Below are 24,807 nucleotides of genomic sequence, written 5' to 3'. Positions count from 1 at the left end.
CGCACTAGCCATCACAGCCACCAACTACACCCTACTGGGAGACCTCAACTTCCACCTCGAAATTCTACAAGACCCCCAATACCGCATCCCTCCTGGACAACCTCCACAACATAGGACTCCGACAGATCATGACAGAGCCAACACACTCAGCAGGACACACCCTCAATCCTGTCTTCACCACAGGAACCTCCACGACCTTCAGTCGCACCACAGAACTCCCATGGACAGACCACCGATGCATCCATTTCACCTTCAACACACCCACCGTCATCAGAGCACCAGACATCCCATAGAAACTGGACAAGAATAACTGACTATCATCTCGCCGCCGCCCTTGCCGCCCCGCCATCGCACACAATGACATCCCAAACACCGCAGCACCTACCTTCCACAAATGGATAGCCCCCCTCAAAAAGAACAGCACCCATCCAAAGAAACCCAGCTGGTTCACCCCCGAACTCCGAGAATCTAGACGCACTTGTTGCCGCCTCGAAAAAATCTGGAGAAACACCAAATCCACAGAAGCCCATAGCAACTTCAGAGCCGCCACCACCGCACACCAACTCATCAGAAACACCAGAAAGAATGCTATACAAGACACTCTCCTCACACGCACACAACAGCAAGGAACTCTTCAGCATCATCAAGGAGTTTGCCCAACACAACAGTGAAACAGACATCACACCCTCACAGGACCTCTGTAACAAACTCAACACCTACTTCCATCACAAAATCAGGACCATCCACGACAGTTTCAGCAAAGGACAACCTATGCACAGAACCCCCCTCTACCAAAACCAGACACCAACTAACCAACAATCACTCCCTGGACAGCCCCCCCCCCCCCCCCCCCAGTTGCCAACTGGATGACAAACAGCTGCCTTCAACCCAGCACTAACAAGACAGAAGTACTCAACATGGGCCCTCAATCTAGCGTGTGGTGGCCACCCACCCTGGAAATCCGCCCGCCCACCCACACCAGCCAAGCTCGCAACCTCTGAATCATCTTGGACTCCAACCCCAGCATGAACCAGCAAATCAACTCTGTCAACTCCACCTGCCTCTGCACCCTCCGCCTCCTACGCAAGTCCTTTAAGTGGATCCCCCCACAGAACATAGAAAGACCGTCACACACGCCCTGATCACTAGCAGACTGGACTACGGCAACTCACTCTATGCTGGAATCAACAAGAAACTTACCTGCAAGCTACAAAACATCCAGAACACCGCCGCTAGACTGATCCTCGACCTACCTCATCTCTCAACACCTGCGTACACTGCACTGGCTTCCCATAGAAAAAAGAATCACCTTCAAGATCCTCATCCATGCACACACAGCTCTCCACAACACTGGACCAGCGACTCAACCTCCACGTACCCCACGGGGCCCTACGCTCAGTCCAGGTCTCTCTCACAGAAGTACCCCGCATCAGGAAAACACACACCTTATCCTACCTTGCTGCCACCGCCAGGAACACCTTTCCTCTCCATATCAGACAAACCACTTCCCTCCTCAGCTTCACAAAGGAACTGAAGACATGGCTTTTGTAATAACTGCCTAACTGGTATACGCTACTCGTTCCCTCCACCCCCACCCCTTGAGACCCTAATGGGTGAGCAGTTGCACTTTACAAGCACTGATTTATTGATTGACAGAGTGACCGAGTATGCAGCACCTTACAGCCTCCATTGTCCTCATCACTCACTTGTGCAGCTTTCCTTTCTCAACCAAGTGCCTTAGAGTGAAACAGTGCCTCGTTAATCAAGGCTTCTTCCAGTCATCGAATTGCAGAGGCTTTGGCACAGTTGCGTAATAGTGTTTGCTGCCTGAAGCCCACAGTTGAGCAATTTGTATTCTAAAATGTATGGATTTCTATGTGATATTTAAGAAAAAATGGCAAACCCAATAGATTTCATGAAACTTATTGACTTTGCCAATACTTGTTCCTAAAGGTGGGGACACCTTTTCACGTCGGTCAAAACATCACCCTTCCTTTCTTTTCCCTCTGCCTCCTCCCTCTAAGAGAAACACCACCCACTGGAACCAAAACAAGCATTCTTGTTATATATTGATTGTTCCAAAGATTTCCAGGTGGATAATCAACTTTGTTGGATATGCAGGGGAAAAGAAAGGAAAAGCAATTCAAAAGAGAACCACCTCTCGATGTATCATTCTCTTTATAAAGGTGTGCTGTGCAAGAAACATTCCCCTGAGGACTTAAGAGTTCACTCTACCAGAGCTACATCTGCAATCACTGTGTAAACTGGAAGAGTCACAGTCATAGACTTCTGTCTGGCGGCTATGTGGGCATCGCTGCACATGTTTGGCAAACACTATTGCCCCAGCAGTAGTCTGGTGAATGGGCACTTTCTCTATGCGATCCTCCAGTACTGTTTGGTCTGAAACAATCCAGACTTATCTCCAGGAAGAGATATTTCTTTGGTATCTATTCTAAGGTAGGGAATCTACCTCTAGAAGTCTACATCAAATGATCAAGTTACCTTCAGTAACTCTTTATCTTGTAGAGATGCTGTATAGTTGCAGATACCTTCTTGACTCTGAGATCAGTCTTGTGTGAGATCGAGTTTTTTCCAGAGCAGTATTACTTCTCAGTACCAAACAAGCCTGCAGATTTTGGGTATATTCCTTTCCAAACCGTCTAGTTTAAGGTGCGGAACAGTTAGGCAAAATTACTTTTGATAAAGGGCATGCTGTGTGAGATTGTTCTCACTGTGACATCCTTCTATGTTCTTAATTGCAGGCCATGAGAAAAAAACTATCAAAGGGGGGCAGTGGAGGAAGTATTACTTAAATCCATTGCCCCTGTGATTATTGGAAGAGGTCTGAATCTGTGTGTTCTGTTGAATAAATAGTAGGCTAGACACTCTTGACTGGATAGCTCCTTCAGGTGAGGAAAGATCTTGGACTGATTGATTAATGGAAGGACCAACATTCACTTACAGTAGAATACTCCCACTACTTGCAGGTACATGGCACTTATACAAGGCTGAATCGCATACTGATAGATAGCTATTACTACATATGGTTGAGGAGGATCTGGGAAAGGGACTTCTAACACATTCGCATCATGGGGGCTGCTCACAGGCTCCATTAAATGCCAAGTGAAAGGGCCCTTAAAAGCTAAAGGGTAGTAGAGACCGAATGAGACCCTACTCAAGGACGCAGTGACTCCCACAAAAATTGTGCCTTGTCTTAAACATTAACTTGAGAATAATGTTGGAGGTGAGGTGAGCACAGGTGTCTTGTGAGTTTTGAAAGCTGTAGCTGAGGACTTTTTATAGTAGTTCTATTCTAATTAAAAGATTAAGGGCCACTTAAAACATCACTGAGAAAAGACTTGCAGATAGGTTAGGTTACACATAATCACACTTGCATCTCATTTGGCATAAGCGTTATTATTCTTAAGGGGACAGCTTTGGATCCCAGAAGATATTTGCTGACCCATCTAAATGCTAAATATCACATTGACACCAATGATGCAGTTTACTGGCTACCGAATTACGAAGTTTGTAGTTTAGAGAAGATGATTTTTAGGACACATGCAAGTGTCTAGAAAGCTTTCAGCATTTTCTCATAAATGATAGAAAGGAACGCTATTTGGCCATCTCTGCCTGGAATTTCAGACTTTGACAAATAGAGATTGGAGCCATCCATAACTGGGGACTTTGGTCTTTCAGGCAATACAAGCTCTTTAAGGCTTCTGACCAGATGGGTCATTTACAAGGTTTTATTGAGCGATGTCAAGACTACTGAATGAAATACTTTGGTGCAGCAGTAGCACTGAGAATTATTGAACTTTCCATAGCTCTTTTCTCCCAAACCAAAAAACCCCCCAATATTTGGTAGTCTTGTCATCTGTTTAACTTAAGTGATAAGCTTTTTTTTTTTTTTTTTTTTTTTTAGTACTGTCTGTGAGATTAGCTAGCCTTCTGCCTGAAATGTTGCACCCAAATCAGCCAGATTTCATCAGAGGAGTATAAACAGAAGCCAACAATATAAATGTATTGCCCATTGTTGATATAGTCCAGAGAGATACTAAGGAAACAATCCTTCTCTATTTAGACGAGGAGGCGTTTAGCAGGTTGCACTGAGCGTTTCGATCAGCCATTCCAAGAAAGGCAAGATTTGGAAAAACATTTTGAGGGAATTATTAGTAAAGTATCAGAAGCCTGAGAGGAGCGGTTAATGGCAGGCGTAACGGAGAGAGCCCTTGTAGGTAGAGGCACAAGACAGTGATGTCATTATACTCGGTTTGCCTTGGTCCTTGAGTCCCTCTTAAAAAATAAGATTTCTCACAATAGATAGGGTAAACTAGAGCAGGGGCATCTTCAAATGTGGTTGACAAAATCTGCAAATGTCTATGTAGTGATTCTGTTCTCCCTTCCAAACATGGTAAAAATGGCATACACCTAATTAAGGGGCGGTGGGGGTGACGGACTTTGTATCTGCAGATGTGAAGCTCTGGTGGCGATCTGCACTTCATGTCAACAACAACCTTCTCTTGGCTGCCTCTCTGGCTGAGGTTCCTCATGTGGAACTCGACTTTGAGAAGGTAAACATTCCACCAAGATGATCCCAGCCCCTATATCTGACTTGTGCTCTATCATGGTCAGCCTAAACTTTTGAGTCTGACCCAAACCAGTACGATCAGATAACCACAAGTGATGCTTTATGCTTATACGTGCTATTTTTACCTGAATTTTTTTTAATGAATTTCTCTGGTTTTACATGTTAAATTTTTGGAGTTTTGGTGTGAAGTAGAAGTTCTTCCAGGGTTGCGACAAAAGTGGTTGGTGAGAAAGCGAATGTGTAAACGCTCACCAAATTTTTGCATGAGGAAACCCACACATGCATATTTGCTTGTGCTAAAATACAGTTCACAGATATTTTCTAGGATTACAAATTCCTGGTCTACTTCTGTAAATTCTTATGAATTCATGAAAGCCACTAATGCAAATACATATACCACGGGTGCACATTTGTGACATTCTGTTAGAATTGGGCCCCTAATTAGGTCTGGTGTTAACCAAGACATTTAATTTTTATTCAGACTTCATTTCTCACTCTATCCATCTATCGACTGGCTTTACTGTGAGTGATAGTATTCTGCTTTTTCACAAGGAGAATATTAGCACACAAAGTAGTTTTGTTCAGTGCTCAGGGACTACTGTGACAATGTGTGCTTTTTGAGCCCCCCAAAAACGTATTTTTTTGCTTTTTGCCAATCTTTGTTACAATGGTGAGGGCATGGCAGCGCTCACAACAATAAAGTGTTGCAAAAGCCTTGTCAAATAAGGCGCTGATTGACAACACCAAATGACTGACAACCATTGTCAGATCGATTGGCTGTGCCAGTGCTTGTTTATTTTCACGTTTCCCATAAGCTTGTTGAACATGGTTACACTGACTTTCCATTATAAATATTTTTAGGAAATACTAGAATGCATCAACACATTTTACTGAATGCCGCTTCAAAGAAATAGTATGCAAAAATTCACAGTAATTTAGGAAAACATTTTTTCCTACTTGATTTTTTTTTTTTTTTCTGAACATATTTTGAAAGCAAAGAATCCTCAACGTTGCTTACAAGCTTCTGCAAACATTTGCATCTAATCCGAGAGCATTATATGCAGCCTAATATTAAACGTTTCAAACGTGTGTACACGTCTTTTTTTTTTTTTTTTTTTTTTTTTTTTTTTTTTTTTTTTTTTTTTACTGGAACCACTACAGTCAGTACAGTGTGACCTTACAGTGTTTAGAGTGCTCACCCTAATAGTAAAGGCATTGTAATAATGAGCCATAAATACAAGTTCGAACAACATTAACTTTTGGATACAAATATTACCTCAACTGCGGACAGTTCCCTTGCCTGTAAACTGGCAGCCCAAGGGTTTGTGGTGCAGGGGCTTGGGCCTACCTGTCCGAAAGATGAAATAAACATGAAAACTTGTTCTCCTTGACCCCAAACATGCCCTGGGCATTGGGCTATGGGAATTCCACACCCCTGCTTTACAAATCTCCCTGTCTTTACACACCAGCCCTTCTTTCAGTCTTTGGAATATCTGATAGGTGATCTTATCTTTCGCAATATGCTGCACAGAGTAGCGCTTCTCAGACTTTATCTCCTGGCAGACTGTGGCTCGCTCAAAATGCCTAAACTCGATCATTATTATCTGGCTTCCCAACTACATTGAGTGGCACTCTGTTTTTTTTTGGGAGTGCGGAATCAAAGCCAACCCAGACTATCTCTCCAACTACCGCCCCATCTCCCTCCTCACCTTCCCAGCCAAGGTTGCGGAAAAAATTGTCAACTCCCGACTATCCCACTTCCTCGAGACAAACAACACACTCGACCCCTCCCAATCTGGGTTCCGCAAGAACCACAGCACAGAAACCGCCCTCTTAGCATACACCGACGAAATCCGATACAGAGTCGACATGGGTGAGACCGTAGCACTCATACTCCTGGACCTCTCTGTAGCCTTTGACACTGTCTGCCACCACACACTCAGAACACGCCTTCACGACGCAGGGATAAGGCACAAAGCCCTGGACTGGCTCACCTCCTTTCTCACCAACAGAACCCAAAAAGTCAGACTACCCACCTCCCCCTTCCAATCGCCCGCCACCAAAATCACCTGCGGAGTCCCCCAAGGCTCCTCCCTCAGCCCCACACTATTTAACATATACATGACCCCACTAGCCAACATCATACCCCATGAATCACCATCCTCTCATACGCCGACGACACTCAACTCATCCTCTCCCTCACCCGCAACCCCAACACTGCCAAATCCAACCTACACAACGCACTCATCGACACCGCCACATGGATGACAGCCAACCACCTGAAACTCAACTCAAGCAATACCGAAATAATCCTCTTTGGCCCACACAAAAACACCTGGGACCCCTCATGGTGGCCCACCACGCTAGGCCCTGCACCCACCCCCGCCAACCACGCACGCAACCTCGGCATCATCCTAGACTCTTCCCTCTCGATGACCCAACAAATCAACGTTCTCACCTCCTCATGCTTCAACACACTTCGTATACTGAAAAAAACATTCAAATGGATCCCCACAGAGACCAGAAAAACTGTCACTCACGCACTCATCAGCAGCAGACTTGATTACGGAAACGCCCTCTACGCCGGAACCACTCTAAAACTCAAGCGCAAACTACAGCGCATCCAGAACTCAGCAGCACGACTCATCCTCTACCTCCCCTGACACGAACACATCTCTCCACACCTCAAATCCCTCCACTGGCTCCCCATTGACAAAGGGATCACCTTCAAGATCCTCATCCTCGCACACAAATCACTCCACAATACAGGCCCCCCCCCCCACTCGAAACCTCCGCTCTGCTGACCTCTCTCTCTCTCGCCTCTGTCCCCCACATCAAGCACACCACCACCGGGGGCAGATCCTTCTCCTACCTTGCACCCAAAACCTGGAACACCCTCCCAACCCACCTCCGCAAGACCCAAAACCTACTTCTCTTCAGGAAGGGCCTCAAAACCTGGCTTTTTGAACAGTGAACCTCCCAGCCCCCCTCCCCCAGCGCCTTGAGACCCTCGCGGGTGAGTAGCGCGCTTTATAAATCTCTTTGATTGATTGCTAGATTACAGCCCACGAATCAATCAGATACAGCAATGCTCCTTCCCCATTGTGACTTAGAACAGTTACTTATGTTTTCCATCCCCTCGCTAAGGCACCACTGCTGAGTGCACATCTCCTCCAGGTCGCTTATCAATGCTTTCGCAGGGCTATGTTTATCACTCAGTCAACTCTGCCTTACACCCCAGCATTGCCACTACTTGGTCTGCTGCGTGTGCGGGTGTCAACCTCCCTTAGGGAATTAGCACCATGGCACACGACAGGAATACACAGTGTAGGCGAATTATATTGTGACAGAACCCCACTATCCCCAGAGGATCTACTGACCGACTTTGAACTTCCACCAGGAGAATTTCTGCTGCATTTTTTTTTTTTTTTTTTTTTTTTCTTTTTTTTTTTTTTTTTTTTTATAGTTTTGAGCCAGTCATGGGGAGAAGTGCAAATGGAACCCCCAGCCTGCATCATCTTGCTATTTAATACCTTCATGTTCATGTCTTCGGTGCGGGTAGCCATCAGACTCGATGATTGGCACGTTACGTCTGACCTCGGCCATTCCTCTCACCACACTCCGTTGACTTTGGGAAACAGACTTTCGGTGCACTTGTACTGACCGCATACAGCAAATTATCTTAACTTACCCTGCCCTAGTGCCCTGAAATGCACGTTTTAAAATGATGCTATTCTATTTAGTACTCCGAGTTTATTTAACATCCAGCAAAATAGACCATCATTTTAATCGTACGGTTGCTGCTTGTCCCCGTTGCCTTACCCATGATGAGCTATTGCACATGCTCTGGTCCTGCCCGTCCCTCACGGGTATTGGAGGGACGCCACCACACACTTGATACGCTGAACTGATAATACTGTAACTTACACTTGGAAAGTGTGCATTCTGGTACTCTGCCGTCATGCTAACAAGTACGGAGCAGCAACACGGTTTGCGGACTTAGCCCTCATTTTGGCGAAAAGACTGATCACCCGTGAATGAAAAGCAGCTCTCCCACCCACGGCTGCCTCTGCATGGGTTTTGTCCATGTGCGCAATACTATGCAGGTAAGAGGTGAAAAGTCTCTGTAAATACCTTATTTCTGAGACATGGGATGCACTTTGGGGACACTACGCGATGGTACACCTGTTACTTAACACCCCCTTTGAGGAGGACGTCTGTGGTCTATATTCCCCGCTCGCTGCATCACATGTACTTGGCGACAACGAAGGCTCTTGCGATACCTACAGTTGGTCTGTGAAACCCAGGTGGAGTCCTCCGGGGCTACGACTTTCAAGGCACTTTATTGTTGTCACCTCGAGTGAATACAGGTTTATATTATTTTATACTCTATTGTTTTACTCCCCATATGTACTCTGATTTACACTTTGATACATTCACTATTGCGCTAGATGTGGTCCTAATTGTTAATTGCTTGCAGCCCCTTGGACTTTATTATACGTGATCTTGAATGCCACTGTGTGTGGTACACATGCTGTTTTGGACACACAAAATGTTTAAACGATTCCTTGTAGCCCATGCATTGTGTTGTAACGGAAGCATTGTAAGAAAAAGAAAAAAAGCAAATAACATTTAAAACAAAAAATAGATCTATCAACAGTCATCTAGTATGTGCAAGGGCAGGGAATGTGTGGTTTATAGCACATATTTTAAATATGTAGTGTGGTCCACCTCTCTCCCAATATTTAAACATGTCAAGCACTGGAGTGATTGTTTCTCTTCTTTATTTGTATAGCATTACAAATTAGTTCCATTTTAGTGCATCGAAGTTTTTCGTAAAAAAAATAAATAAATCTTTAATTAAAAATCCTGCTTAATGTCAACTACACAGGAATCACTTTTTCTCATCTGGTTTTGTCACTCTTACGTGAGGGATATAATTTAAAATGCCTGTCTCGTGGAGAGAACACAACTAAAAGCCGTTGCACTTATACCTGTGGTAAACAGGTGTGACCCCAGTTTTCCTTGCTTAACTCGTTTTTCAGGCTGTTTGAGGACAGCTTTCTTTAATCCAGTTTTAGATGGTCCTTTTGATACGGTCTAGATGCAAACACCGTTATTTCCAGTGCATGTTGAAATGCTGCAGCTGACAATTTTAAAAATAAGCTTACATATGGTAGGCTTCTTTTTTCAAATAGTCCAGTGCAGCGCCTGGAAAAAAAAATAGGACGCAGTTTGCGGTGGTCTGTAGTACTGCCTTTGCTCCAGAAATGTCAGTTATACCTGTGGTAGAAAAACTGAGAATCTGTTTGTGATGGACAGAATTTGTGTATCCTCTGCCCTGCAATGTTTTGGCACATAGGAGTATGATCTTCTCAGCTGATGCCCCTGAACCTTATTTTTTTATCTTGGTTATATACCAGCAAGCATATCCATGCCCTTTTTGTTACTCTTCCTGGTTAGAGTGAAGATACTGTTTGTTGGGTTTCGAGCCAGGATTTGCTCTATTATAAATGTAAATTTGTTACACTCTAGGTTAGGTTTTGACCAGTTGATGTCGTGTTAATCCCTATTCTCTAAATTGTTTCACTGTTAGTTTAAACTGTTAACGTTTTATAGATGCGATCTTTGCCCTGCTCTCCTTTGTTGATTTCTTCTAAGGCAGTGGTTCTCAAACTTTTTGACACATCCCCCCCCCCCCACCGCCACCCTCCCCCCTGCAAGTGGGACAACTAAAATCAGCCCAACCCTCAGAATTGTTCACAATTATTCTATTAAGATGAAAATGTTTTTATGTCTAGACTTAAACATTGCAGTTAAGTTCTGTTACCGTTTTAAAAATGCAATAAATGTTTTTCTGACTAAAAAAAGAAGTGTTATCTTCATAATGCCTCTTTTTGTCAGAGCCTCGACCCCCCCTTGGAATCTCTTGAGGCCCCCATAGGGAGACCTCCCCTCCCACCCCCCCAGTTTGAAGATCTCTGCACTAAGGTGATCACATCTCCCATAGACAGGTTTCTGCCACGGCTGGAAAGGTTAAAGCATTACACAGCTGCAGTAGACATATCTTACTGGTGGAATGCTGATGTTGGAGATTAATTTGTTAATTAATGGCCAGAGCTCACATAAATCTGGCTGGTAAAAGCCCAGGAGCATTAACATTCCAACAGCTGTGAAGAAAGGCCTCATGGAGCTGAGGAAATTTGTTTTATTTATTAGAACATTCTGCCCTCTAGTGGCAGAATGTTCTGATAGCCTTATAGCCCTTCCTAGCTGGGCTATACCAGCAATTAGAGGCCCAAGCTGAGTGCTGGAGCGGGCCTTTAATGGCTGGTAGAGCCCACTATGGCGGGCTCTAAGGCTATATTAAATACATTTCAAACACGTCATTTTAATTGCAACCTAGTTAGAAAAGTGTTACTATTGATGCTTTTGCTCTAGGTAATCCTTCCCAGTAGAATTCATTGTGTATCTTATGAGGATGTATTTTTAGTAACTGATAATTCTGAAAGCCTTCTGTACCCATACATTTGTACTCTATTGTTGTTGTAGCCAAGAAATTACCGAAGAATGAGCCTCAGAACACTCCTGGAGCCCCGGGGAGAAATCGAGGTGTGGATCTCCAAGAAAACAACCCACCCCATCGGACCGCATGCTGCAGTAACTGAGCCTTTTGCCCCAAATCCAAAAATGTTCTGTCCAAAAAATAAAATATAGAAAAAAAAACATCACCAACAAGAGAGAATGACCTGACTGGAATCTGCATTAACCAATCGCACTTAAGACAGAGCAGCTGCTGTGATTTCTCCGTAAACCTCTGATCATTAACTGGAGGGGTAGTCCACCTGCACTTTCCTGTACAAATACTAATTCAATTTTAAGTCTTAAGTCTCTCTTTTTTTTAAAAAAAAAAATCTATATGAACTTTTGCTCTTCGAAACAGTGTCCCATCGTTTAACATCGCTCAAAACCTCCCTCTCCCAAAAAATGCCCTTCCTGTTCCTTTCAATATATCATTCTTTCTTAGCAGATGGGGACTGGGGTGAGTATGGCATTGAGTGAGCTCCGCTGGGTATCAGCAGCTTGAAAATGTCGTTTCCCTAGCTGATGTACCCAGTGTTTGTATTTTTGATTTCCTGTAACCAAGGAAACCACAGGCAGAATTGTGTTTAAATGATTTTTTGTAAAAATGCGAAAACTGCATCATGAACCCAGTTGGGAAATGGAGAGTACTGGTTAATACCAATTTTCTTGTACTATTAAAGAAGGGCTGACTTAACGCAGTTGGCTGTGGAAGTTCGACTCTTAGGAGGTTTGGAATGCTCAATAGCTACTTTCCATGCACCTGCAGAACTTGTCATTAGGACTTGTCTCTAGGAGCATGTTATTTCAAAATGATTCTCTGAGGAAAGAAGTGGGAAAGAAAAGTAGTAGTTTGGGGTGCCACTATAAAACCAATGCCGTTTTGGGTCAGCTGTCCAACCTTCGAGTTCTGTAGCATGGTATACAGCCCTCTCTGACGTGATACCGGAAGAGGAACAAAGTACAACGCTAAGTGTTTGTAAGGATGTCATTTGTTTCTGTTGTATTTGCATTTTCAGGCGTTTAGTTTTTTGTGGTTTTGCACAGGATTCAGAAATTATGAAGTGAGTGAATAGTATGATGGGGACTGCGATCCCTGCCTATCCTGAAATAAAGAACTGTGTATCACATGGTATTATGACAGACAGGCAGTTAGCCTAACAAAAAGACTGCCGGAAGTTCGTCTATGAGCGGTAAGCAGGTATTTAATTGTAGCATTTCTGAAAACTGGTGTGATAACACTGTGATTGTGTTCTAACACCGATTGATATGGTAGGTGCATTGCTTGAACAAAATTATACTGGTTCACATAACTATTGCCTCTTATCAACCTCGCAGCTTTTTGCACCATTCTCCAGTCATCCAAACTCATACGTACAAGCTTAGGGACCTGAGAGGTATTAAACTGTTCCATCTTTGGTTTGTATTATAACTATCCGTAACAGTGCATTAACGTTTAACATCACAGCCTTGCCTTGAAAAAAAGTGCAAAATTTGAGCTCCAGTGTGATGAATTGTCTTTTAATTAAAATGTTAGTTTGTATAGAATTAATACTCGTTTTGTATGTTTCTGATTTCATCTCCCTGCTCAACTGTCTAGCTTCTTCCAAATATTACTAAAATAAGAAGTTGAAGATTTCTTTACCAAATGCCCTTTCCAAAGGTAACGTCTTACCATCTCTGTACAACTCCAGAAATGTAGATGTTCATTATTGCAGTTAATCGCCCCTCTAGAGATACGACCGATTTAATCCATGCATGGTTTTTGATTTAGCAGATCTGAAAATCAGTCCTACTAGTCATCAATGACCTTCCCTCCCACTTACATGTGGTAAAATGGGAGCACATTAAAAACACTTTATATCTGTTGCTTCTCAAATAATTGATTGGTTTTTGTTCCGTTTGGGCCACGTATGTGGAAATTGTTGCCTGTGGTATGATGCATTGGTTTCTGGAATGGTCTGGATTAATCACTAAATTAAATTCAATCGCACAGGGTAGGCAGTCAGCTCAGCAATAATTTGCTCTATTCTGACCAGGTCCTCATTGCCCGTAAGCTGCGTCAATAAGATTGTTTGCTTGCTACTATTGTATGTAAATGACATATGTGCATTCCTATTGGGCAGAAGCTGAAAAACCTATCACTCTAAGTGGTAACTGTTGTGAGACACCTGCTACAAAGCAGGACTCGAATCTGTTTTTAATGGGTGGCATTAATGATTAAGCTGGAAGACCGTATTAGGTGTGTCTCCCGCAGTACTAATTCAGTTAAACTACAATTGACTAAAATAAGTAAGTTACTTTAAAATTCTGTTTAAAGGGAATGTTTTGGGGTTACAGTTCATAGTTGGGACCTTGTATTTAGATATAGTTGATGTCTAATAACTTGCCAGGAAAACATTTTGGTTGTTACCTCTGGTAGCTATTCATGTAAATAAGAAGGACATTTTTACACAACCTCAGAGCTATCACTGTGAGATGCCTGATGTATTAAAATAACGTGTTTGGATGCACTTGTATGTTGCTACTGGTGCTTCCGGTCAATGCTTGCCTTGTTAGAGGAGCACATGCTTGAGGAGTCTTGACTTCTCCCACATTTTCCAATTGTGACTATTTTTTCCCCTCAAAATTCCTGTAACAAAAATATTGGCTCCTATCATACCATCTATTGCTGCTACAAAAGAGCAGGGCGTTGACTCAGGTTCTTTAAGAGACAGAAGTAAAGGACAGGAATCCTTGGGCATGTTTTACTTTTATTTGGCCTTACGCAGCCACGGATGCTTTGTTGTTCCACACTAATCCAAGCCGCTGTTAGGCAGATGGCCACCTGCACAGAAATTTATCAGCAGCTACTTTCGCCAGATATCTGTACACGTGATCTGTCACTTTTTTCCAAGCAGTAGCACCAGGCTATTAAGAGAACCTCCAGTTCGTTGCTGTGACCAGATGCTGGTTGTTACTAAGTAGGCGCCTCACAACTAACCGAAAAAGTGGGAGAGGGTTTGCCTAGAGCAAATTGCATCCAATATCCTTTATGGAAACAACACTCTTTGTAAAATTCAGAGGCTGAGCAATATGTTTTGACCAAATGACTATCGTGGGTATTGAAAGCGGGGGGGTGTGGGGGGGGCAGTTTATTTTTTTCTCCTTTTCTATATTTTGTATTGTATGGTGTTTTCCAACCAGTAACTGGTCAGTGTCTTCTGTATAGTACTTACTGAAAACCTCCATTGTCTTTATTGGTTTCTAAGTAGCAAGACAAATTTCCAACCTATCTATTCACTTATGGTATAAACCATTAACAACCCCAATTTTCAACCCTCATACGTTTTTTCCACAAATTAATATCATGTTTGAAGGGGAAAAGCAAGACATTAGGAATTTTATGAAATTAAGCCACTAATGTTAACGGCTCACTCTTAGCACAAGCTGGCCTGGGTTGACCATGTACAGTGATGGATTACAACATTTTCAATATTTGTCATTTTGTCTGTGCAAGCAGAAGCCATCTGTATTATGGAAAACATAACATGTAATTCTTCAAAATAAATTTGGAGGGAGCTATTAAAATGAATCCTCTTAATCGTGTTTAACCATTTCATGATTACTATTTGTTTTCCCTCTAAAACTGCATTGTTCAAACAACGTTTCCCGTTTGCTGCTGTGCTTCCATTTACATACAAAATGTTGATATTGTGATCTTTGAGCGTACATAGGCACGGCTATGACACTGGAAGGCTTTGTTGAAGCAGTCATTAAGTGGTTGGACATAGCGATTCAATGATCAAATTAAAGCAGACCAACTTGCAAATGCATTGTTTAAAATAAATTATATATTTGCCAGTGATTGTGTAATTATCCTATTTGTATCAGTTTTGCACACTTCCGATGATCACAGCACAAGTGATGTTGCTACTAGTTAATAATGCTTTTCCTTCCTTCATTGACCAGTGATAGAAGTTGGATCATAGTGGATTTTTTTTAAACTCCAAATACTAGAGATGAACCTTACTCATTGCTTATAGGAGTCAAGGTTAGCTTATTCCCGATGCAAATTCCAGCTTCAATGTAAATTAGTAGAATATTCATATTATGTCAGTCTTATCATTTTGCAGTTTTACTTCTACGTTTGTTTCCTTTTTTTTTTGTTCTAATTGTTTGTGCATGCAGTTCATGGGATAGTGTTCGTGGTAGAGTTTAACCCCTATCCATTGATCTTATCATGGCAAGTAGTTTTACTCAGTTATGGGATATTTCTTAGATTCACATGCTTGAATCATCCCTGTCATCAAACTGGTAGTCCCAGAATACTATTACAGTAGCAGTCTAATGTTAAATATAGCCCAGATACGACAAACAGTCACTTGAGTAGGATACTCCTATAATTTAAAATGTACCAAATGTGAGGCAGTCACATTGAAGCTGCCTTAGGACCACAATCTTCAGATTTCTACCATCCCTCGTGTGTGAAGGGAGGCCACTCGAGCTCTGTTCATTTTACTTGAGATAAGTGTGTCTCCCCAGTACTAATTCAGTTAAACTGCAGTTGAGTAAAATGAGTTCTGATGCAGGTAGTTCAACATAGTTTAGGACATAAGCAGACTTTCCTTGGGAATTTTTGCTTCTGGCTGACCATTTAATATGTCAGCCTACAAAAAGACCTCTTCAATCCTTGTGGCTCTTGTAGAAAGACTTCTCTGACCTCCCACATGAAGATTACATGTATCGTTTGTATTATGACCTAAAATATAAAAACTGAACAATTTGCAGGAAATTCTCTACAAAGACCCTTGATAGGGAAGCAAGAATTTTTCTGTGCCTACAAAAAGCTAGAGTGCTACTGCTTAAACGAAGAATAAGATTCCACCTCAAGAATGACCCAAAATGGTCAAACTGTAACAGTTTCGGAAGAGGAAGAAACATATACTTCTAAAGCGTCATAAAAAATATATATATATATATATATATATATATATATATATATCTCAAAGAAAATAGAAGTGCATCCTGTCAGTAGATGCTGTTAATCTCCTCAAATAATCCACATAGTCGAGAAGTCACAATAGGTGGCACCATCATCTCCCTGAATGTTAGAATGTTTATATGCACAAAGGGAGCTTGTCGCAGAAGACTCTTCATGGACTGGTGCTGACCTGGGGTAAGCTTATATGAATGGGCATTCATAGTGTAGCTCTGTAGTGTTTACAGAAGGTCTGTGGTGCTTATTATGTACATATTACGGGATAAATGTGCACAAAAGTACAGTTTCACTCCATTTAGGCTTACAGGGTCTAGCAAGGTACCTCACCGGGTAAAACATCCACCCAGAGTATGGATTTCCAGTCCCCAATATCACACATAAACAGCTTATGGCACTTTAAGATTTGTCATACTTCCCTGACAGTAATCGAGGTCTAAGAATTGGTCACCCATACTGGGCTGAGTTAATTATTCTGCTAGCCAGCAGTGGAATCAGTATTCCTCACACAGTAGAGTAATTAACAGTGATTGGCCCAGTTCCTTGGGATGGAAGAGGTGAGGATGTAATCTATATCTGTTAATTAGATTGTCACACTGTGCCTGGGTTGGGGTAGCCTAAGCCCACTGGAACAAAGGAAGAGAACCAGACACAGAATGGGGCTTGCTTTTGAAATTTTGGTTGGAAGGGATCAGGCAGCTTTGTCATTAATGAAAGTGAGGGAACTGTTTCTACAGACAACTCGAAATTGCCATTATTGATTGCCCAAGAATGCTGGGCAGAAAGGTTGAGACAGTGGTGGAGGGATCATGTGATGGCCTAGGATTTGTCAGGGGTGCATGGTTCTTAAAGATTTAGATTTACTCCTAGTTTCACTGTAGAGAAAACCTGGACCTAAGAGTGACGACGTTGAAAGGAGAAGTCCAATGATGTCTTGCAAGGTTGGACTAAAGCACCTTGACTCCTTCTGACCCCTCAGGACTAGAATAGATATTTCCAGTGCCAGTGGTCCTGGGGGAATAGTTGGGGGGAATGGACCTGCTAAGAAACTCGGAACAGCTCCTAGACAACTGTGGACTGGTCGTTGGCTCTGCTGACCTACTGGTGCCCTTCAAGAAACTGGAAGGCTGTGCAGGCAGGAGAGTGCAGCAAGGAGTGGTTTTTTTCTGGCTGGTTGCAGGGGGGCTGCACATGCTACCCCCACCAGCAGGAGAAGAGCATCAGGAGACAGGTCTGGTGCCTTGAGACAGAAAATCCAGCTCCTCATTGAAAGCACCTATGTGGAGGTTGGTAGGCCTAACAAAAATGCTCCTCTGGGTTAGGGTGGCCACCAGAAGCAAAACTAGCAAAAGAACACCAGCTTCTTATTGGCCAGTAGGGCTATTTGAGCCTAGGATTCAGGGCGTCTCAGCCTGGGCGTCGAGGCAAAGGGCGGAGAGGACAAGGGCAGGGGCCTGTTTGGGACAGGTAGGGACTAGGGCCAGAAATGCTGCCCAGTTCTCAGTGGACCAAGAATGGTTCCAGCCCCTACACATCCCTCAACATGCAAACACATATTCTACAAAGACATCCAACTCATGCATCACAAACTGACCACAGGCAGATTGCATTGTCCCGTCACCCAACACAATACCCTTTATACAACCCATATACACATATCCCCCACAACTACAACAGTCAAACACCTACATTCTCGCAGTAAACACTACTCTGTCCACTCCCACTAACACAACCTGCCATCACCCACACAACACAAAACTACAGTATACATTTCTCTCAGTCTCAGCCTTCCAGATACACACTCTCTGCTCTTACTAACCAACAACACTATCCGCTGTTTGCTCCCCACAGACCACCTGTCATAATAACAATGCCCAAACCCTGCCTTCAAACACACCATCTACAAACACTCTTCCCCTCTCTTCACCAATTACACACAACTATACAATCCCCACATTTCACTCCACCACACATTACCTCTTCCAGTCATCGCAACTAACACTAACTCCCCTGGCACACATCCATCACCTCTTACACACCTCGTACATTCATCTCCAAAACACATCAACACCCCATCTAACACTCACATTCCACTCACCAGCACTAACTCACATACAAATCCCTCACCAAAAACAACTACACCAATAATCCCCTCTCACTATTCCACAAAAACTATACCGACCACAAACGGCATATCAAAGCAACACAAACTTACATTACTCTTATCGTCATACCCACTCCCACCCTCAGGACTACAAAAAGAATACAAATTCCATCCTATCTCCACTCCTACTTTCTCACTCTTCACGAACACCTACCACAAGCACCCCAACGCAGCAACTTTCACTCACTCGCCTCTCCTCCATTGCACAATTTAGAGCCTTACATCATGATCCACATGCTCCTCCACCACCCCTAACCCATACTCCATCCACTCTAAACAAACGCAAACAAAATAAAAAACATGCCACTCATAGCAACCTCGCATCCCCTTGTCTATTACATAATAAAATTACCCTACAAAAAACAGCACACTCCTCATGGCTCCCTCAGCCACCAAGTCCACCACCCACACACACAGACCCAACAAAATGCCTCCTTAACCTGTTGGAAGAGGAACACTATATTGAAAAGCAAGACTATTATGAGCCTCAAACAGTTATCACAACTAGCAACACTCCTGCTTCAAGCTCACATTATACTACTTACCCTTCTCCTAAACAAAACAACACTACCACTAATACACCTTTTCTAAGCTGCCAGCTCATAAATGCTCGATCACTCTCAAAAAACAAGCACCACATCTACGACCTGCTCACAGACACACAACCTGACTTACTATTTATAACTGAATCCTGGTTGGGAGATGACATGGCCCCAGTGTTGCACGGAGCTGTTCCTCCAGGCTATCAAACCATCACACAAAACCATATAGGCAAGAGAGGAGGTGGCCTAGCTATTATATTCAAACAGGCATTGAACCTCAGTAAAACAGACAACATCTCCATACAAGGTTGTGAAGCCCTCCTTACCAGATGCCACCCTACTCCAACTTCCTCCTGTAACTTTCTCCTCCTTTACAGACCTCCACCTAACTCCACATTCCCAGATGCTTTTCTAGACACAGTCTCAAACCTTATTACACTATACTCCAACCTATGCATTCTTGGGGATCTAAACATTTGGTTTGACAAACCCAATATGCCCCATCCAAAAGCTATCACCACTGGCCTAGTCGCATTCAACCTACATCAGATTGTACACAATCCCACACATCTCGCTGGTCACATCCTAGATGTCATTTTTGCTAAGCCTGAACTAGTTACTAATCATTGCATGCCCTGATGGAGGACCCTGCTGAACCTCTCAATAGATACTTCATTGTGGGCCCTACTTGGAGGCAGTTCCTCCATTATGGAGTCAGAAGGTCTGGTCTCCATTCTGGTGGAATGGAACAGGGCTAGGGCGCATACACATTGGCAAGGGAGAGTGCCCAGTGTTGCACCCTGTTCTGGAAGGTGGCATGTTGCGCAAAGTTCTTGAATTGGCAGGTGTTTGCTGTGATCTGATTGGAATTTTCATTCTTGGGGATGTGATTTAAGAGGGGACCTATTAAGCCCTTTGCAAGCTTGCAAGAATACTACAATCTTTTGAGCATGCAACTCCATAAATACACAGAACTTAGACATTCCCTACAGCTTGAGACTGGGGACTTGTTGGGCCTCCTGGGGTTGTGACCCCTCCCCCCCCACCCCACAGAGAGAGCCAGCTGGTGGGCGTAAGGAGGTCTCTGCCACATACAAAGTAATCATAAGCAATATCCCTAACAACCTTGGGAGGTTTCAGTAGACTGGGAATGAGACATGGGGGATGTTGAATAGGCGGTGGCCTTGATGCATTCCTGAGAGGTGGCTCGTTCCAGATTGACAGTTAAAAATCCTTCATAGATTGTATATAGCTAGAAACAGACACCATAGGATGTGGAATATTGCTAGTGTGGACTGCCTACGTTTTGGGGTCTCCGTTAGGTCCTTTTTTTCACAAGCTATGGGAGTGTTCTGAAATGTGTAAATTTTAGTAGAGCATGTGTAGAGAACCGGGCGAACATCTTTGAAGAAGATATCTTGAGTAATTCCCACTTAATTCTCCAGGGTGACCTGGGGGATATTGACCTTCCCCGCAGGAAATTGGTGTTCTGATCCATGGACCTGGTAGTCACAAAGAGGGATATAGGGAATGTCTGATGTCAAACACTACCTACCAGGGGATAAAAGGGATGGACATGTACATGGGGGTTGAAAAAGTGGTGTATGTAGCCAGAAGAAGTCCTCGGAAATTTGATAAGATATGGGGCTGCTGGAGGGCATACTGTGGGCTGGGATCAGATCACCTTCCTCCTTCTTAAGCAGAGGGCACACATAGAACCGCTACCCGCAGCCTGGGAATGGGAGCTAATGCGACCTCACTAACTGTCTGAAATCTGCTGTGTCCCCCAGAACGACACAACTACCTCCATACTGGGACACTTTGAGCCCCACCCCTGTATTCCCCACCCATGCTAAAACTCTCTCTCTCTCTCACTCTCTCACTCTCTCACTCTCTCACTCTCACTCTCACTCAGGACTAGGTAAAGCAAGACTTCAGCATCTCATACCCAATCCAAAAATCAACAGGTTCGCCCGTCCTTCCCCCCCATATAGTCCCCTTGAGGCAAAGTTATTGATGGGTAAGCTGGGAAAGGCGGAGTGGCCCATATCTACAGCATACTGGTAAGACATGCCCCCAATGGTTTCCAGTCCCTGGACAGAAATCGGAGGGATGGGTCTGGAGACTTGATGACATGGACTGGACCCTGGCATGGTTGGCCCCTGAAGAAATAGCAATATCCTTGAGGCTTAGGCTTGTACAACTTGACTACCTTCACACCACCTACCTTTCCCTTCACTGGTTTGGCCGGCTGGCAGGACCCTGATCTGGAGTGTCCCAGATGCCCATGTCCAAGGGGTGATTTTTATGTTGTGTGGCAGTGTCCTCCTCCCCCCCCACCCCCCACCCCGCAGCCTACTTGCAACATATGGATACTTTCACCTGGATACCGAAGGATCCTCCTCACTCATCCCACACAGGCACTCTTGACCGTCCTTGACGAGGTTGGGGATAGCAAAGACATAACCTGGAGATGGAGAGCAGACTCACTGCCCAGTCTCCCTGAGTGGTGTAAGGGAATGGACTTGTGAGCACAACTAGAAAAACCCACATACAACACCAGAGGCTGTCCACGGAAGCATTTCTGGATATGTGGCAAATGGATGGACTATTGTGGTCTAGGTGGTTAATTCCTTCACCTGAAAGACCACCTATGGTGGGGAAGCCATTGTTAGACCTGGCCCTTTTTGCAGGGTTATCCTCAAACACAGTTGGAGCTATTGTGTTTCTAAGCACTTTACTAAGATTTATTCTCACCTTCCCGGTGGCAGTAAGGAACCAACCCTGCACCGGCTCGAGCAACGCTTCACCTCCCAGACTTTTTGCAATGTCTTTGTTTCCTCATTGTTTTCCAAGGTACTGTACCTGGGGTTCATGCAACTCAATGACCAGCCCGCACTCCATTGTGAGTGGCGTTTGACTGTTAGAAATGACTACATCAAGAGGACGTGTTAGCCCCATTTAGAGCTATTGTGTTTCTATGCACTTTACAAAGATTTAATCATTGGAAATTTGAATCTACTTGTGTAGGATGGATTTTTTTGTTGTTTTGGTCTTGTTGATAAATATTAGCTATTTTTCTAAAAGTGTATGTGCATGTGCGCGCCAATGTGTACACACACGCACGCACGCAAATACTTTACACATTGACTTGCAGAACTCTGTGATACCCCTACCCTGACTGAAGTGAGGGTCCCTATTTGGACAGGGTGCAAACCAATGCTAACTAGATACCCCATTTCTAACATTGGTGGCAGCGGTGGAATAAGACTTTTATTTATTCTTTACATACAGTGATTGGTGTACTCTGCTTCCATATTGCAGACCATTACACCCAAACACACTTGTTTGATTTTTCTCTTTTTGCATATACTGAGTTTTATCCACAATCATGTCACAGTCTGGTGAGCCATCGGTTGGAGCTGCAGATTTGGTGTTAGAGCTGAAGAGGTTGGAAACCTATACAGTGCCTCAGCTCAAAAACATCTGCAAGAAGTTCAAATTTCCTTTTAAAGGCCTTACTAGGAAGGAAGATCTGCATAAGGTGCTGAGGACTTGGTTGGCAAACAAGCAGACTGGTGAGCTCACAAAGTATGAGACTGTTTTTGATGAGGAACAAAGCCTGCACCTGAGATGGTTGAGGGAACCAGCTTCTCCTCTAGGACTGGGGGGCAGCTGGAATGGTGGAACAGTTCCCTCCAGAACTGGCAGCAGTGTTTCCTCTCCAGGTCTGTTTCCAGAGGAGCTGGAGAATAGGCAGAGAACCAGGAAGTTTGAGTTAAAGCTGATAAAGCTCAGGTTTAAGCAGGAGAGAGAAAATGCTTTGAAGAAAACAAGACTAGCCCTTGAGGAGGAGAAAGCTCTTTTAGCTCAGTAGCTCAGTCTGATGGAACTGGAAGCCAGGAAGGTCGAGTTCAGCGCAGATGGTGGCAGCGAAAGTACCATGTCCAGTAATGAAGAAAAGATCCACATATCCAGAGACTAAGGGCCCGATGTACAACACCTTTTTGCAGTCGCATAAGGCGAAAATCACCGTTTGCGACCACAAAAAGACTAGGTACGATGTACCACCCCTATTTTGTGAAGTGGTATGCAGTTACTGACTCGCAAAATAGGGATTGCACCTTGCAATTAGGACGGGTCATCCCAAGGCATCCCTTCCTAATTGCAAGTCGCAGTGGTATGTATGTTGTTTTGTGACCATGGATGCAGTTGCAAAACAATCGCAGTTAGCACCAATTTCAAGTTGTTGCTAACGGGAAGGGCTCCCCAAGGGACCCCTTCCCCTTTGTGAATGTATGCCTACTCTGAGAAAATGAAAGAATATTGTTCACTTTTTGTTTTTTCAATTGCATCCCGTTATCCTCTTACAAATCAAAAACTGCTTTATTGAAAAGCATTCACAGATATAGTAGTCTGCTTAGCCCAGCAGGCCACCATCCCTGTGAGTGCGGCCTTTCCTAATGGAGTCGCAAATTGCGACCTACCTCATGAATATTAAAGAGGTAGGTCATTTGCGACCCTATTGGGAATTGCTAAATGTGTCTGTGAGACATGTTTCATTTTGCGAGTCTCTAATTGCGATTCACAGTGATTTGCAGTTAGAAACTTGCAAAATTAAATGGTCGTACATCTGGCCCTTGGTTCGGAGGAGGGCAGTGACATACACCAGTGGGCTCAGGCATATGAGATAGCTCCAGAGGTGCACGTGGTCCCTGAGGTGGATTGGGGAACTGGCATGGGGAGTCATATTCCTGGTGGTGGGAGGGACACTCTACTGGCTCTAGAAGGGAGTGACAGGGAGAGGTGTACCTCCATGGAGGAAGCTGGTATGGGACTATGGAGTCACCCCAGAAGAGGGTAGGTTGAGCTTCAGGGGCAATCAGACACTGTCTAACCAAATGGGGGATGAAATGGAATACTTTTTTTAAGGCACTGAATGGTTGGGTGAAGGGTAGTATGGTTAAAACCTGTTAGGGGCTGTACAATTTGATTGCTGAAGAGCATATGTTCAGTCACAGTTACCCAGAGCTACAACAATACTTGGTGGAGTGCAAGTTCTCTGATGCCAGGGAACTGGCACGGGAGACAGAACTCTGGGCAAGTACCAGTGGGTCTGATGAGGCACTGAGGGAGTAAGCCTAAGGGAAGTGGCTCAGGTTTCCCCATCAGAGTGAGGGGTAGGGTTACAGTACCCTAGACAGGTCCTAGTTTAGTTGGGAGTGGGGTTGGCGGGGGGATGGGGAGAAGGGTCCCATGTCTTTTCCAGGGGTAGGAGAAGGATGGGATATGGCAGAGGCCCCCAGGGTGCCCTGTCTTCAGCCTGAGTGGTTGGACCGATCTCAGAGGGGTCACAAGCAGGTGGACTTGGTCTGTACCAGGAGACCATCCACTGATAGGAGTCCCATATTGTGAGGATAACTTGAGGTCACAAGTTTCCCATCCGTTCTGGTGTCTGGCAGCACTATTCTGTAGAGGAGGGTGCAGGAGCCCAGATGGAGGAGTGGGAGGGGGAGACAGTCCCAAGCGGGTCGGGGTGGCCTGCTCTGAGGTTGCTGGTCCCCACAAATGACCCTGGTAAAGCCACTGTTGGCTTGGGAGGGCTTGATACTCTCTCAGATGGACAGGAATATGTTTCCCCTGGGGGGGGAGAATGGGGGAAGGGGAGGGTGAGTTGTACTCCTGGAATTGCCACACACCAGCTAAGCCTAAGGAATCATAGGGAACCAGTTTCAGGTTAGCACCCCTGAGCTTGGGGGGGCATGACGGGGGTGGTAATTGTGAAGGATGGCTGCCACAGGCATCCTGGCAGTTCTGGAGTCCTGGGGTACTACGACCAAATGGAGGGTACAGAGCCCCGGGAAGGAGAGCAGCAGAGAGGAAGGACTCAACCCTGACTCCTTTTCAGCTAAGAGTACAGACCCTGGGCTGGAGTACCAGTCTCAGGATA

At 44.3% G+C, this 24,807-nt stretch overlaps 1 protein-coding gene across 1 annotated transcript in view; it reads left to right on the top strand.

Annotated features, from left to right (window-relative positions):
- The window catches only part of RAB5C (RAB5C, member RAS oncogene family), a 148,488-nt gene extending 133,468 nt beyond the window's left edge, over positions 1-15,020 (top strand). The window contains exon 6 of the mRNA XM_069237679.1: positions 11,144-15,020. Coding sequence (XP_069093780.1) covers positions 11,144-11,259 — 116 coding nt within the window. The 3' untranslated portion in view covers positions 11,260-15,020. The remainder of the gene's footprint in view (positions 1-11,143) is intronic.
- Positions 15,021-24,807: the final 9,787 nt, after the last annotated feature.

The sequence above is a fragment of the Pleurodeles waltl genome, chromosome 6 (genome assembly GCF_031143425.1).
Source record: "Pleurodeles waltl isolate 20211129_DDA chromosome 6, aPleWal1.hap1.20221129, whole genome shotgun sequence".
In the NCBI taxonomy this organism is placed as follows: Eukaryota; Metazoa; Chordata; class Amphibia; order Caudata; family Salamandridae; genus Pleurodeles; species Pleurodeles waltl.
The sequence above is the reverse complement of the archived record's forward strand: the minus strand, read 5'-3'. Positions and strand labels throughout refer to the sequence as shown.